Consider the following 17,804-nt stretch of genomic DNA (forward strand, 5'->3'; position numbering starts at 1 on the left):
CTCATACACAAACATTCTCCTTTCATATATATACATTTTACTCTTATGCAAATGTATTCAAAGTATGCATTTATTATTATAAATAATAAATGTATGTAAGAAGAAAATGTATGTATGTCTGAAAAAAAAGTGTGTATGTAAGAGAATAATGTATGTATGTGTGAGAGAAAGTATAGTGGAAACGGAAGGCGTATAGTGGAAACGGAAGGTGTATAATGGAAACGGAAGGTGTATAATGGAAACGGAAGGCAGGTCTGGCGCGATCGGGGTCACCGGACTATGGTCAAGCGAGCCGCGGTTTGAAAATACACGGTCAAGCCATGGGTCAAGCCAGCCGCCAAAAAATGGGTGTGCGCTTATTAAGCCGCCTTTCAACTGCACATGACAAACGATAGCCCTTTGACCGGAAGTCATTCATTTCTAAAGGAGAGTCGTACGGGAGCTGCGTGGAGTTCCGATCATATACGTTCAGCGAACGTCTATTATGATTACTGTAAATTCAGGAACTGCAGCAAGAGAACTTTTTTCATCCGACTAACGTTAGCTACTCAGGAGGCGGATGTCTGCGGCCGCGCTGTCGGATGTCGTGCGGGAGATTGCGACTTGACAGTGTTTAAAAGAGATTCATTTTCAGTGCACTCAATGTTTTTTGTAAAGAGAGTTTACAGTTATAAAGTTAAATAGCTACGTTAAGTGCTTGTATAGAGTTGGTGTATGTTAATTGGGCTTTATCTGATTACTGAAATGTTAATGTCAGTATTGTTTTATTTGGTGGAATACACGGTTTCATTTTCTGTGACCATAGCCTACAGTTCAGATAAATGTGTAATGTGAGTTTACTGAAAGAGCGTTTCACTTTTTGACAAGAGTCACACTGCCAGCTATTTCAACGCTGTGAAACGAAAACGAATTTATTGTTGTCTTTGTTGAATTTGCAGATTGTACAGTGTGTGACAGAAATAAAAATTATATGTGCCACCAGAAAAAGAGCCTCTTCTGTGTGTGCAACAGGACATAACTGTTCTCAGACCTGATTCTTTGTCTGAATTCATAAGCAGTCTGCACTACATTTAGACATCCATATAAGGACTCCAATGTATTTACTGCTGCTCTATTTCTTGAATCCTCAACAAATCCTGAGACTGACAGAAATCCACATAGGGTTTGAATGTGATCACAAAGATCTCAATGCAGCCTATCATGCACAAAATAATCTGTTTCTCTTTGCATTTGGTCAATACATTGGTCAGCACATTATTAAAAAAATGTCTGATTTCATGTTCATTGCTACCTACTCCAAAAAGTAAAAACTGTAACTGAAAAGAAAACAGGATTACTTTGAATAGCATTAGCATCATTGTAAAGTTGTGATGAAGAGCTAAGCAAGTCTTGCATATGTATTTCCGGGTCTGAGAGTGTGTGTATGAAAGGAGAATGTATGTGTGTGTGAGAGTAGAAATGTATGTATGTGAAAGGAGAATGTATGTGTGTGTGCATATAGAAATGAATGTATGTGAAAGGAGTATGTATGTGTGTGACAGTATAAATGTATGTACTTGAAAGGAGAATGTATGTGTGTGTGCATATAGAAATGTATGTATGTGAAAGGAGAATGTATGTGTGTGTGCGTGTAGAAATGAATGTATGTGAAAGGAGATTGTATGTGTGTGTGCGTATAGAAATGTATGTATGTGAAATGAGTATGTATGTGTGTGAGAGTAGAAATGTATGTATGTGAAAGGAGAATGTATGTGTGTGACAGTAGAAATGTATGTATGTGAAAGGAGAATGTATGTGTGTGAGAGTAGAAGAATGGATTTTGGCTTGTACGGCCCCTCATACATTTTACAAGCTCACGTCTGCATAAATCTGTCATCACATCATGAACTAAAGATGTCATTTTAAGTCATTTTGTATATGTTGCAGTGGCTCTAGCTGGACCTGAGATGTAGTGATACTCCAAAAAAAAAGACATCTTACAAAGTTTTTCTCCAAAGTAGGAATGTTGTCATTGACGTCAAGAATTTTGATGATGGCTGTCCCCCTCCCTTTATTTCCGTTTGAAGCTCCATCCAAATCGGTTCCTTCAATGGTCAACGTGTAAGTGTCTTTTTTCTGCGATGAGAAAAGCACAAACTTCAGTCTTATGGGGAAGACAAATATCAGAAATACAATTAGGATAAATTTAACAGTTTTATTTAACTTGAATTCTGAAAACATTTCAAAACCTTTAGTTAATGTCTGTGGTAAAACGATCCAGAAAAGTAGAGGAAATCAATGTTCTGAATGTCAGTCAATGGGAAATTTTCAATCTTTAATCTAACATTTATTCAAGAATAAATTTGACTTAACACCTAAGTCTGAAATGAACTACAAAATCAGTTTTGAATGAGTCTGTATGCTAAGCGGTTCAATAATCTAAATTCATGTTAGTGACTGTATACCTCTCTGTCTAGCGTGTTCTGCATGACGTGTATCCAACCAGTCTTTTGCTTAATGTAGAACATGTTAGCGTGACTCTCTTGAACAATGCTGTAGGAAATTTTCGAATTCTTATTTCCTGCTTCATCTGCGTCAGTTGCTGTGATTTTCATCACAGGCGTGTCTGAAAAATGACAGAAAATGCAGAAACAAGGGTAAAATATAGCACACCTTAAATACAAATAAACTTGTGAAAAAAGTGTTCAAACAACCTGTTCGAGCTCTTTTTTGAATATATAGTGGGAAATGTATTTTGTTTGTTTGTTAGATTTATTTGTCTTTTACTTATTTAATACTTCAAGTAAAACTAAACAAAAAATTTGAATGGTAAATGTTTTAGTTTTAGTTTTAGATAACACAGGCCAGTATGCCACACCTCTGACCACTGTATGAGTCATTGTGGTGCTATCAGCCAGTCAATGCCATCTTGGCTATTTTCCTGCAGCTCCAAAGAGATTAGTCACATGGGTATTTGCACCAAAACAGAACTGAGTGCGTATGAGCAGTTTTCTCATGCTGTCTTTGAGCTTTGAGATGAATGAGAGTGCTAAATGTTCCATGAATTCAAGGAAAATAGAAAGAGACATGACAATGCTGGTGCACAAGAACGGGTACAGCCGGATGCCCTTCACTGGGCAGGCTCCTGGATACATCCTGGGCTGACTACAACCTTTATTCATAAGGAAAGAAGGAGGCTGGTACCGGTGAATGGTAAACATAACTTTAATAATATAATAAATATAAACAACATGAAAGTAAAAGCAAAGTGCTGGTGTTCTGCATGTGTGTTCGGCCAGTCAGCGTACACTTACGCCACTGGTAGTTCCTATAGTGCTGGTTAAGACCCTACTCTGAAGTAGGAGTTTATTAAGTTCCCCTAAAAGCATTCTAAAATGGTTCCCAGTTCCTGTGGTGCGAATACGCCAAAAAGCATGTACTTCTGCCATTATTTCTAGGAACTATGAAAAGGTTCATCAGGTGCAAAAGCCCCTATAGTACAGTAGTCAACTTTTGAAGTGGATCAAAACCTTTCATCAAAGTTATACATACATTTTTGAACAATACCCGTACTTGTCTTAGGACAACTTTGATGAAGTTTTTTGATCCATTTCAAATGTTGACTACTGTATTAAGTCAGAGTAGTCAGTCATTCTAACCCAATCATATGTTTTTTGTAAGGATAGAATCTTACTTCTGTTTCACACCGGACACGTGAGCAGAATGGAAGCTGTGTATAAGGTGTGTGTATGTAGAGTGGAAGCTCCTGCTATGTCTTTTGTGGAATAGGCACCAGGGTTAATGCACCATCAGAGCATGAACATGTGGGCAAGACTTTATCTGTGTGCCTGTGCTTACATGTCCAAAGCATGAAGATTCCTGACTTAAAAAACTCAGAGTTCAGTTAATCGTTTAGTTTCACAGTGCACATTCTGATGATTGATGCATAGATATGTGCAGTACAGAATGTGCGATTCTTATCATCTGCTCAGGTAAGTATTTATATAACAAATGGAAATCACTGTTAATTATAAGGAGGACCTGATGTTAAATTAGATTTAGTGTTTATTTAAAGGTCAGTATTTACTTTTTAAAGTGACCTGCATAGCATACACCGATCAGCCACAACTTTAAAAGCTCCTGCATACTGGAAACAGCCCACAAGACTCGCTGTTTTGGAGATGCTCTGACCCAGTCATCCTTGTCAGAGGTCTTTTCACATGCCCATTTTTCCAGCTTCCAACACATGAAATTCAAGAACTGACTGTTCACTGACTTGCTGCCTAATATATCCCACCCTTTCACAGGTGCCATGATAACGATATGTTATTCACTTCAACTGTCAGTGGTTTTAACGTTGTGGCTGATCAATTATTTACTGATTTGACTGATCTGACTGACACTGAACTAAGACCAAGTCTTGGCTACCTTGAATAATAAATACCCCCTGCTGACTTTCAAGTATGAGTATGGGATTATACTCTTTTGTCTCACTAACAGCCCGTATCTTACTAACTCCAGAATAATGGCATTCTTGACATGCTTTACTGCTAAGTAAAGCATGTTTTCTTCCAGAGCTGAATACATTCAACATGTGAAAACAGTGCTACAGCCTCACCTAGCAAACAATCATTTTGTGTAGTTAGAGAAGTGTGAATTTCAAGTCTCTTCTGTGTTTCTTCTGTGTTTTTTTTCTTTTTCTTTTTCTTGGCTGTCATTTGAACAAGCAGAATGGCTATGGATATTAATAAGTTCAAGGCAGTCTCTGGAATAGCCAGTTATGAACAAAGTTAAGAAGGCGTAACCATTAAGATCACAAGAATCTGGAGTTCATCAATGAAGCAAAAAGTTTGAATCCTAAACATGCCAGGCAAAACCTGTTTTTTACAGACTACTATCATGTCTCATGTGCATGACCCTTTCTCTGGATTACTGTCTTTGGATCTTGTTTTGGGGTTTGTTTGCTTTTGGACTGCTTATTTGGGTTTCTTGATTTCTGTCTGGACACTGATTACGATTTCCTGTTTAACGTCTGGTTTGTTTGCCCTGGACTTGCTGATTTGTTTAATAAACTCCAGAAAATGGATTCTAAATTCTCCAGTAGTGGATCCGTTACAATGACACATCTAAAAAGAGATATAAATAAAAATAAAAATATTTGGTAAATATTCAGGCTCCTCCACTGACCAGTTCATAAGGCATATGCAAGCAAATAAAAATAAAAAAATCAAATTGATATAATATTTGTTATTATATTTTTTACACTCATTGGATTATTTCAGATCTGCACCATCCCTTCCAATCTGATTGAAATTCCCTTTAGATCTAGCTCAATAGAAAATATTTAAACTATAAAAGGTGATAACCAACTGCCCACTGAGTTTCAGATTAGGAAAGTATAATTCCTCCATTCTCACTTCCTTTAGAATTCCCATAAAAACAGATCAACTTCCTGTTTGAATCTCTTCATCACTAGGCTGGTCCATTACCACAACACACCAGGTACTAAACATTGCAAGTCATCTTAATTAAAAAATGAACTTTAAAAAAAAAGAAAATCCCATTTTAGCCAATTTTAGATTTTCAACTGGTTTTAACTGGCTTTGAGTAAGCCTGTGCACTAACTCAAAAACAAGATCTTTAAACAAACCAAAATAGTAATGTCCTTTTATTTATTGATCAATGCAAAGATGAATGTATAAGAATTATGTGTGGCATAAATCCTGGCCATCACACACACCCTTACCTAAGATCTCATGCTGGTAAGCGGGAGAGGAAGTCAGCAGTGGTATTACTTTTTCCGGGCACATACTGGATGTTAAACTTATAAGGCTGCATAGAAAGGTACCAGAGGGTAATTCTAGCACTGGTCTCCTGCATTCTGTCCATGCACTGTAATGGTCGATGATCAGTTTCAATGGTAAACTCTCTACAAAAAAGTACCTGAAGGTATCTAAGGCCCATTTCACTGCCAGGTACTCCTTCTCAATGGTGGAATACCGTACCTCCCTTGGATACAGCTTTCTACTGATGTATGCCACTGGATGTCTACTGTCTGCAAGTAGATATAACTGCAGACCGGAGATCTCCAAAACGAGGTGGGGACTCCACGCACAGAGACTTTCACCACTGGCTCTGGCTTCAGCCAATTGTCACAGAGCTCAAGGCCAGTGGCAATCGGACTGAAGTTTACCTCCCGTGAGCCATCTCAGTGCAGCACATGAGAAAGTTTTTACTTTATCTCTGTGTTGAAACTCATCTCTTCCGAGAGCACTTAACTCATGATCATCAGTCCCATGACCTGGTGTGGTCGCTGCGATGTTGAACATCTGACCAGGTCCCTCCACTTGTCTCGGTCATGTTCTAGTGCCTGTGTCTCTGCAAAGCTTTTCATAGTCCATTCTCTGATGTTATCAGCCAACTTCTTTCTCTGTCTGCCTTGTCTTCTGCGACCTGGGAGGCTACCTTGGAGGATTGTTGTGGACAGATTTTTGACATGACAACATGTCCATACCACTCCAGCCTTTTCTTTATAACTACAGTGAGGAGATCTTCATACTGGCCAGCTTTGCGCCTAATGATGTTTCTCATCGTTTTGTTTGTGATATGGTCCTTGTAAGAGATGGCAAGGATGGTTCTATAGCATCTCATTTCAAGTGCCTGGATACTTTGTTGCAACTCTACTGTGAGGGTCCAGGACTCACAGGCATATATGAATATTGAGAGAACATGTGCATGCAGAAGTCTGATTTTTGTTTTTAGAGAGATATTTTTGTCTCTCCATACAGGTATGGTATGGTACTCACAGTTTCCAGTTCTTATCCTCTGACTTAAATTGATCTGTAGTTATCTGCTTGTCACTATTCACGGCCGGAGTGGGACTCAATTTCAGCCCTGGAGTTTCATGCCTTAGACCGGCCCACTTTAGTTCTCAACTGACTATGTTAAAATAATGTAATTAAAACCTCAGTATATAAGTCTGCAATAGTGCACTCTTCTGTACAGCCTTGTAATTTATTGTTTCTCCCTCCGAGAAAATGTAGATTTTCCTGATCGCGACGTGCATTTTAAGGTGTTTGGAGGCCAACAAAATTGACAACAGTAGCTTTAAAAGCATGTCAGTGGGCAGTAGCATAAATTATTTTGTCAAGCATATAACAGATCCTTAAACATGAGAATCAGTTTAAATGTTGCATTGAATGATCCACACTACAAAATGAAAATGCAGAATGTTTCTACTTATTGTTGACTATACACAATCACATATTCAAAACGGGAATGACCTTAAATAAGAAATGATTCAAATGTGTGTGTGCTTGTGTTGTTAAATTGAGCTTATAGTTTCCACTGTCATTGGCAAAGAACATATACAGTATATCTGTGTTAAATAGGAATCCATTGTAATAAATTTATTCTCATTCTGGGCACAGTATGCAATGGGCTACCTGCTCTCCTCTCTCATCTCCATGTCCTTCTCTCTTTCTTCTTCTCTCGGTCTCTTTCCTATTATCAATGTGAAGCTGCTTTGAAACAATCGCTAAATAGGCAAAATAGCGTTTTACGACAGACTAATTGTAAAATAATTTTTTGCAGCTTAGATCATTTCTATGAGGTGTCCAGAACAACATACTAAAAGTCCTAAGAAATCCTAGTTGAGGAAATATGTTAAATTCTCATCAATCCGAAATGTGTGCCAATAAGGCCAGGCAACAATACATCCCAATGGGGCTATTTTTTTCCTTTACTCCTATCAAAATAAAACTGTACACAATGAAAGTACCGATGAAAAGTAAATATTTTTGTATTACAAGTTTCTTTGAAAATGAATTTTAATATGCAAATGAGCTATACACTAATCGAATATGCCGAAAATACACCCAAATAGGCTTAATTTTTTCCTTTACTCCTACCACAATAAAACTTTACATAGTAAAAGTATACATGAAAAGTAACTTTTTTGTATTACAAGTTTTTTTTTTTTTAAATGAATTTGAATATGCACATGAGCACCACACTTATTGAATATGTCCTAATTTGCATAGGCAGAAACACCATTCATATGTATGACAAATACATTGGCCCAATCTTCATCCAATCATCCTACTGCCAATGGGTGATGGCAATGCTGCTTTTAGACTGGCATCTAACCTGAAAACTGCCTGGCTTGGTAGTACCTGCCAGGGGTATAACCCCCGCCAGTATAGTCTTCAGGGTCACGGAGGCACACAAGCTTCCCAACCACGACAAGGTAGCAACAACAGGGGAGGTTTCTTTTTGGTGTTTTTTATTTTATTTTCTTTTTTCTTTTTCTTTAACTAACCTACATATTGCTGTTGCTAGCTTCTCATAACACAGCAAAACTAATTTACAAACGGTTGAAGTCTGATGTGTGGCCCGCCTGGTCTGAAATACTTGCTAACTACAAAAAGAGAAGCAGTTTTGGTACCATACCATACCATCTTCTTCCACTTATCCGGGGCCGGGTCACGGGGGCAGCAGTCTAAGCAGAGATGCCCAGACTTCCCTCCCCCTAGACACTTCCTCCAGCTCTTCCGGGGGGACACCGAGGACATAGTCTCCCCAGCGTGTCCTAGGTCTTCCCCGGGGTCTCTTCCCAGTGGGACGCGCCCGGAACACCTTCCCGGGAAGGCGTCCAGGAGGCATCCGGAACAGATGCCCGAGCCACCTCAGCTGACCCCTCTCGATGTGGAGGAGCAGCGGCTCTACTCTGAGCTCCTCCCGAGTGACCGAGCTTCTCACCCTATCTCTAAGGGATCGCCCAGCCACCCTGCGGAAAAAGCTCATTTCGGTCGCTTGTATCCGGGATCTTGTCCTTTCATAGGTGAGAGTAGGAACATAGATTGACCGATAAATCGAGATCTCCGCCTTGCGACTCAGCTCTTTCTTCACCACGACAGACCGGTACATCGACCGCATTACTGCAGAAGCTACACTGATCCGTCTGTCAATCTCCCATTCCATCCTTCCCTCACTCGTGAACAAAACCCCAAGATACTTAAACTCCCCCACTTGAGGCAGGAACTCTCCACCAACCTGAAGTGGGCAAGCCACCCTTTTCCAACTGAGGACCATGGCCTCGGATTTGGAGGTGCTGATTCTCATCCCAGCCGCTTCACACTCGGCTGCAAACCGTCCCAGTGCATGCTGAAGTTCCTGGTCTGAAGGGGCCAACACGACAACATCATCCGCAAAGAGCAGAGACAAAATCGTGTTGTCTCCAAACCTGACACCCTCCGGCCCCTGGCTGTGCCTAGAAATTCTGTCCATAAAAATTCTGAACAGAACCAGCGACAAAGGGCAGCCCTGCCAGAGTCCAACATGCACCGGGAAGAAGTCTGACTTACTGCCGGCAATGCGAACCATGCTCCTGCTTCGGTCGTACGGGGACCGGACAGCCCTTAGCAAAGGACCCCGGACCCCATACTCCTGGAGCACCCTCCACAGGGCGCCGCGAGGGACACAGTCGCATGCCTTCTCCAAATCCACAAAGCACATGTGGACTGGTTGGGCAAACTCCCATGAACCCTCCAGCACCCTGGAGAGGGTATAGAGCTGGTCCAGTGTTCCACGGCCTGGACGAAAACCGCACTGTTCCTCCTGAATCCGAGGTTCTACTATCGGCCATATTCTCCTCTCCAGTACCCTGGCGTAGACTTTCCCAGGGAGGCTGAGAAGTGTGATCCCCCTGTAGTTGGAACACACCCTCCGGTCCCCCTTCTTAAAAAGAGGGACCACCACCCCGGTCTGCCATCCCAGAGGCACTGTCCTCGACTGCCACGCAATGCTGCAGAGGCGTGTCAGCCAAGACAGCCCCACAACATCCAGAGACTTGAGGTACTCAGGGCGGATCTCATCCACCCCCGGTGCCTTGCCACCGAGGAGTTTCTTGATTACCTCGGTGACTTCAGCTTGGGTGATGGATGAGTCCACCTCTGAGCCCCCAGCCTCTGCTTCCTCAATGGAAGACGTGAGGGATTGAGGAGATCTTTGAAGTATTCCTTCCACCGTCCAACGACATCCCCAGTTGAGGTCAACAGCTGCCCACCTCTACTGTAGACAGCGTTGGTAGGGTACTACTTCCCCCTCCTGAGGAGCCGGACGGTTTGCCAGAATCTCTTTAGTAGATAGTCCTTCTCCATGGCCTCACCAAACTCCGCCCAGGCCGGAGTTTTTGCCTCCACAACCACCCGGGCTGCAGTTCGCTTGGCCTGCCAGTATCCGTCAGCTGCCTCAGGAGTCCCACAAGTCAACCAGGCCCGATAGGACTCCTTCTTCAGCTTGACGGCATTCTTTACTTCCGGTGTCCACCACCGGGTTCAGGGATTGCCACCTCGACAGGCACCGGAGACCTTACGGTCACTGCTCCGAGCGGCCGCTTCGACAATGGAGGTGAAGAACATGGTCCACTCGGACTCAATATCTCCAGCCTCCCTCGGGATCTGGTCGAAGCTCCGCCGGAGGTAGGAGTTGAAGATCTCTCTGACAGGAGACTTGGCCAAACGTTCCCAGCAGACATAGACATTTGCAGACTCGGCAGACCCAAGCATACTGTACAGTTTTGGTGTCTGGCAAAATTATTTTAAAGAGCTGGAATGTCTGTCAATCTGGTTTTTCATCTGTCTTCTGTGTGAGAGTGAATCGTTTAGTTGGTAAGAATGACTTCTGCCTGTAATCTCGTAATCTTACCAACAATACCAATCATTTGTAAATCTACCAGCCCAAAATTTTATCTCACCACGTTACTAATGACTAAGATGGCTATTCTGACTTTCTTCTGATGTTATCTGTGGAGGAATGTCATTAGGTAAGGCTTGTTCGCAAAAAAAAAAAAAAGAAAAGAAAAAGAATTTAGAAAGCAACTGGAGGCAAGATTGTGCAATCAATTCTTAAGGTCAATATAAGTCTTTTGTGGCAAGTGACCCAGGTTAGTGTGGCAAGTGACTTCAAATTTATCGTGTTTATGCATAGGTTTACTTACTGCATGGACATGAATGTGTTAGTTATTTGGCCCCTGTTTTTTCTACTTGTGATTTTATGGTTTCTCACCCATAAGTCAATTAGGCCTAGTGTTGAGCTCATTTGCATATTTAAAATAGATTTTTCAAAGAAACTTGTAAAACAGAAATGTTACTTTTCATGTATACTTTCACTCTGTGAGGTTTGATTGTGATAGGAGTAGGGAAAAAATAAGTCCATTAGGGTGTATTTTGGGCATATTCGATTAGTATATCATTTTCAAATAAACTTCTAATACAAAATGTTTTACTTTTCTTGTAGACTTTCATTGTGTAAAGTTTTATTGTGGTAGGAGTAAAGGAAAAAAATAAGCCTATTTGGGTGTATTTTGGGCATATTCGATTAGTGTATAGCTCATTTGCATATTAAAATTCATTTTTAAAAAAACTTGTAATACAAAAATGTGTACTTTTCATGGGTACTTTCATTGTGTAAAGTTTCATTTTGATAGGAGTAAAGGGAAAAAATAGCCCCATTGGGATGTATTGTTGCCTGGCCTTATTGGCACACATTTCGGATTGATGAGAATTTCACTTATTTCCTCAACTAGGATTTCTTAGGACTTTTAGTATGTTGTTCTGGACACCTCATAGAAATGATCTATGCTGAAAAAAATTATTTTACAATTAGTTCTATTTTTGGCTCCAAAATGAGTTACTTTGCCTGGACTAAAAAGCACTATATACTGTAAATGAAGATGACTTGACTTGACTCTTTACCTTTACCTGTAAATCTCCCCTTCCAAAACAGCTGTTTAGTTTAGCCACTTGCATCTTATCTCATGAAGCATCGCATTGGGATTCATGCTCGGCTCGTGCTTCTGTGAACATAAATCCCGCTTGCTTTGATTGGTCATCTCAAACATTTTGACATTGCCGACGAGCGGGTTTTGAGTGCTGAAGCAGCTCAGATGAGAAGGTCTGTTATCGTCGCGATGTGCGAATCATTGCTGCACCAAATTAGAGTTAATATTAGGCAATTATTTCACAACGTTCATTATACACTCCTCTGTGTATACGGACCTCTGGGACCTCAATGGTGGGTACGGACCTGACTCGTAGGCTATTTGGCCGCTTGAGTTTCTAGAGATTTTTTATTATTCTGGCCTTTTCAGCGCCGCCTTTGCACCAAGGCTACTATTATCCGTGTTTTGTATCTCATATTTTTTGTTCGCACATCTCTAACAACTGACTTTTTTTTTGTGGGGCTGCGAGAAAATAATAATAATAAATAGTGGGGCTGAGCTGTGACTGGAGCCTATGTAGGGAAAGTGACATTATAGGCAGATGGACTGAGTACTGGCAATCAACTCTATAACCATCAGACCAAAGGACACCCAGAAGTGCTTGAGGTATCAGAGTCCTCAAATTATGACAACTTCCCCATTCTCAAAGAAGAGGTTGAGGCAACAGTAAGTTCGCTGAAGAGTGGGAAGGCAGCTGGAGTAGACAACATCCCAGCAGAACTCATCAAGAATAGAGTGGAACCAAAGTACCAAAGTACTTGCAACACAGAGACAGAGTCTGGCATGATGCTTTATGGGCAACAATGAAGAAGTACACCATGGGACAAAAGATAACCAACAACACCAGGGGCCAGTTGCATAAACATAGCCATTATGTTAAGACTGTGTCTTAAGAACTAGTATGATCTACTAGAAGTTAGTTAGGGGTAATCAGTCTTACTGTTCGGTGTCAAATTAGACCAATCTACGTTTTTATGTTACTGACTTTAGAAAGTTATTAACAGTCTTAAAGAATAAAATTGGAAGACTAACTTGTAAGACTAGTCTTAACAGTTTATGCAACTGGCCACAGACTGTTTGATAAGGCCAGCAGTGCAGTAGTCACCTAGGGCTCTGTGGGACAGTGGTTCTGCACAACAGAAGGCGTATGGCAAGGTTGCCTTTTGTCACCCACGCTCTTTAATATATATTTAGATTGCATCATGAGTGATGCCCTAGAGAACCACTGTGGCACAGTCAGCATTGGAGTAAGAAACATCACCAATCTCCGATTTGCAGACGACATTGATGGACTAGCTGGTAGCGAAGCTGAGCTGGCCGCCTTAGTGAAAACCTGGATGAAACATCCTCTAGGTTTGGAATGGAGATAAGCGCTGAGAAGACAAAGTGGTAACACTTTAGAATACTGTATCTTACTTACTGCATAACTAATAATTAATTATTGAAGAACTAATAGGTAATTATTCATTAACTACTTCTTCACTACTGTTAACTACTAAGGAAGATGTGTTAACTAATCAGTATGTAATATATTTTTATGATTGTGTTAAGTAACAGTTAGTTAATCAATAAATAATGAATTCTGTCATAACTCTTGAAGAACTACTACTAATTATCTACTAATTAAGGTTCAAGAAAAATAACTAAGAAGTAACTACTAATGAACAGTCATACAAAACTAACCTCAGATTAGTTTTTATATTTTATATACAGTACTGTGTGTGTCTGTTTTCCTCAGCATAGAATGCCATTGAGTAAATTCATGTTTGAGGCAATGACTGAGGGAAACTGAAAATATAGGGAACTTATTTGTAATTCATAAATAATTATCAAATAATTCTGCAGGAATTACTTAGAACCTGGAACAGTATTCTAAAGTGAGAATATAGGGAACTCATTAGTAATTAATAAATAATTATCAAAAAATTATCCAGGAATTAGGCTACTTATAACCTGAAACAGTATTCTAAAGTGAACATATAAGGAAATTAATTGATAATTAACAAATAATTATTAGATAATTCTTCAGGAATTACTTGGAACCTGGAACAGTATTCTAAAGTGAGAATATAGGGAACTCATTAGTAATTAATAAATAATTATCAAATAATTATCCAGGAATTAGGCTACTTATAACCTGAAACAGTATTCTAAAGTGAACATATAAGGAAATTAATTGGTAATTAACAAATAATTATTAGATAATTCTTCAGGAATTACTTGGAACCTGGAACAGTATTCTAAAGTGAGAATATAGGGAACTCATTAGTAATTAATACAGAATTACCACATACTTCTGACTCAAATCAAACTTACTGTAAAAAACACATTATTAACGGTATTATCTAAACCTTTGTAAAATAGATAAGTTATCATACATTATGATACATTTTGCTAATTAAATAAAAAGTTTGCTTATTTGCAGATCAATATATAGCCTAGTAAATGTCTGCACTTATCTTTCTTATTAGTGCTGAAGAATGACTAAAACTGGCTAGAAAATAAAATAAAAAACATTGATCAGTGCGTTTTACTTTTTAAGTAATTACCTTTGTATATTTACTAAGGTAATTTTGAAAATGAATTGGCCAATAGTTTATCATTTTACTGGAGTAATATTTTATTGGGTTATCTGTACTTTTACTCAAGTACTTGATTTGTGTACTTCATCCACCACTCCACTGCTAAAATAAAACAGTTTATTGTAGTAACCACTGTGTATGACTGTTCATTAGTAGTTACTTCTTAGTTATTTTTCTTGCACATTAATTAATAGATAATTAATAATAGTTCTTCAAGAGTTATGACATAATTCATTAGTTATTGATTAACTAACTGAAACTTAACACAATCATACAATTCTATTACATACTAATTAGTTAACACATCTTCCTTAGTAGTTAACAGTAGTGACTTAAGTGTTAATAAATAATTATCTATTAGTTCCTCAATAATTCCTTATTAGTTATGCAGTAAGTAAGATACAGTATTCTAAAGTGTTACCGACAAAGTTAATGACAAATAGTGACATGCCCGGATTGGCTAATCTGGCCGGTCTGTTTTATTGGCCAGGAGGGCCGGTGTTGTTGTCATAGCACTGGGTTGCTTTCCTCAGTGAGGCATTTCCCGTCTTTACCTGGTATGGAACTGATTTTTGATAGTTTTTTGTTTTGTTTAGTTAGGTCTTTCACAGTTTGGAATGCTTTTCTGCTGATGTTTTTCTTCAAACTATTCTCTATTTCTAAGCACTGCTGTCCTGTCCAATCTTATTTAGCCTTTTTCATGCTTTTTCTGATCTTTTTATTGATTTCATGGTATTCTGCTGCCACAGTTGTGTGCCTAGTTTTGAGATTTCTCCGGGTATCACACATTTCAAGAATCTCTTCTGTAACCCAAGGTTTGTTCTTTGAGCGATGGGGGCCAATGATGTCTCTGGCAGTTTCCCTCATGACTGTGTTGAAGGTAGTTGTCATAGCTTCAACATCCTCATCAATCATTAGGAGTGGTGCAAATTCTCCTCCAATTGTAGCTTGAAAGGACTCACAGCACTTAACTGCATCCTGCTAAAAAAAAAAAAAAATCTCTATGCTCTCATTATTCCTTGTTCTAGCTTATAATATCTTGAACGATGACTGAAACTTTGCATTACTGGCACTTGCGTATTTATTGCCTTTTTAAGATTAAACGCTTGTTATATTGCTTAACTGTAAGACACTTTGGATAAAAGTATGTAAATAGGGTTGGGCCGATAGACGCATCGTCTATCGGCCCAACCCTATTTACATACTTTTATCCAAAGCGTCTTACAGTCCATTGCGATGGCTGACAGACATTCACGATGTTGAGGCGGCATCACTGTTGGATTTATTACAGCACGTGAATTCATCAGTTTCTCCTGAAATACATGAAAGTAAGTGGCCGGTGAACTGGGAGAAGAATAGAGTAAACTTTATAGTTACTAACACAGTGTATCTGATATGAATAAAACACGTCGGCAAATATATTTGAATGGATTGTTATTGCTGCTTCCATAGACACCATTGTGTATTTTACAAACTATAAATGTATTGTTTTGCTGCAAATTATTTGTATTTAAATGTCTGAAACCTAAAATAAACATTATGTGGTTAAAAACACTGAATAGTTGTGATATATGACAAGCGCTGAGCACATCTGTCTTTGGCTCAGCGCCAGCCATAGCGCGAAAGCACAGTTTGAATCTGGTCACGTCACTGTACATTCGCTCATTAGTGGTCAGCTGCTGCAGAGCGTGCTAAAAGCGAAATTGCTGATGAGATGTAGTGGAAAATATCTAGTGGAAAATGAGAATGTTCTGTTACCCGTCACTTTTTCTGCCATGTTGATGAGTTATGGTAATGTTGCATGCACATTTAGGTTGTTTTTTTTAAACCCACGTCACCTTTAAATGAAACTTAGACCACTAGCCTGACAAATCATGAATCTAATTCATAATGCAACTCTTCATTTAGTCAGCTGTACAAACAATTTGAACACTTCAAATGATCGAAGCAATTTCATGAGTTTCATGAATTATCCCAGTACCTATGGCGCTCAGCTCAGGAACAGATCCAGTTGAAGTCAAGTTGAACACAGGAGTGCAGTCATTCTCATCCTGCACCACGATTCTTAACTCAATATCCTTCTCAGCTTTACTCCCATCCAGAAACTTTGCCACCCCTCGAAGCTGGAATACAGGAAATCACCAAACATTTCAACATGTTCAAACTGGTTTTTGGTGACATGAAAGTTAAGTTGTGAAATTGGATATATTCTCACAAACTATTTGGCAACTTAATGTTTATCATCAGCCATTCATTTTTCAGTATAAATTCTTATTTATTGGCAGGCATTCATATTTCCCCACCCTTACTCCTTACTCTTACACATCATCCTCCCATAACAAATATGTTTTCCAAAACGGCATTCAATGAGAACAATGCAACACAAATGACATGACACCCCGTCAAATGAACTAAAATATGATAGGCAGTCCTGATAGAGAGGATAAACCAGGGTGTGCTAAAAGTATCAGAATATCATAAAAGCTCCCCAATCAGATCTCCTCTCAGTAAATGCTGTTTATCTGCTCGGTTGAAGTGTGTGAACTCTGATCCACAAGCACAAACTCTCTCTATCCCTTCACATTAGCTAGCTTCACTTTGATAAGCAACTCATTTGTCGCCTAGTGATGATCATGTTCATGTAAGCTGTGTAAATCAACATATTTAACTCACGGCTTGAGTCCAAAGTATACTAGGTTTTTTTTTTTTATACCACGTAATATTTAATAAGAATATCTTCCCCTCCCTCTTGCAGGCAACCTGTCACTCAAATGAGATCCACCAATAGCAAACCACAACCATTCAATCAATTCCCCATGGACAAAATCAAGCCCCACATTTATTCTTGTTTCATTTCAACTTAAATTTGAACTTATTAACGTATCATTATTTCTTTCGCACAGACTTTACTTTCCCTCTCTTTAACGTGTGCTAAGGCTAAGTATGAGCCGCACCTCATTTAGTGATCTTGTCATTCAGACAGAATGCATGACATTCGCCACTTCATGACAATGAAGCTCTCCTGTGAAATGTTGCTGCGAGCTGCTATCTTTCATACTGAGTCATCAGTACACTTTCATAGATTACTCAGGGAAGGACAGACACCCATGCAATAAACGTTTATAGGCGTGCATGAAAGATGAAAGGGCTGCTCACGTAATAAATGGGAGTTTTCTCTCTGTCCAACACTCCAGTGATCCTGACCAAGCCATTCTCCTTGTTAACAATGAACAGGTTGACGGGGGGCTGGTCCGCCCCTGATCCACTCAGTGAATATCGGATACTTGTCCTGGTCTCCTCGTCTGAACGGATCTGAAATCAAATAAATGTCATTCTTTAATATGGGTTTAAAAAAGGAGCATCTGGAAAAGTGCTTATAATTTTTTGATCTGGAGAGATTCTCATTATTTCCTGTTGCTCTATTTAATAAAAAAAAACCTGAAGTGTTCCCTAGTGAAAAG

General features: G+C 39.4%; 1 protein-coding gene across 1 annotated transcript in view; it reads right to left on the reverse strand.

Moving 5' to 3' along the window:
• dsg2l (desmoglein 2 like) overlaps positions 1-17,804 on the reverse strand; it is a 41,159-nt gene that overhangs the window by 16,925 nt on the left and 6,430 nt on the right. The window contains exons 3-6 of the mRNA XM_079876062.1: positions 17,500-17,655; positions 16,325-16,466; positions 2,445-2,605; positions 1,981-2,115 (exon numbers count right to left, since the gene is read on the reverse strand). Coding sequence (XP_079732188.1) covers positions 1,981-2,115; positions 2,445-2,605; positions 16,325-16,466; positions 17,500-17,655 — 594 coding nt within the window. The remainder of the gene's footprint in view (positions 1-1,980; positions 2,116-2,444; positions 2,606-16,324; positions 16,467-17,499; positions 17,656-17,804) is intronic.

This window comes from Squalius cephalus (assembly GCF_949319135.1).
Source record: "Squalius cephalus genome assembly, chromosome: 7".
NCBI lineage: Eukaryota > Metazoa > Chordata > Actinopteri > Cypriniformes > Leuciscidae > Squalius > Squalius cephalus.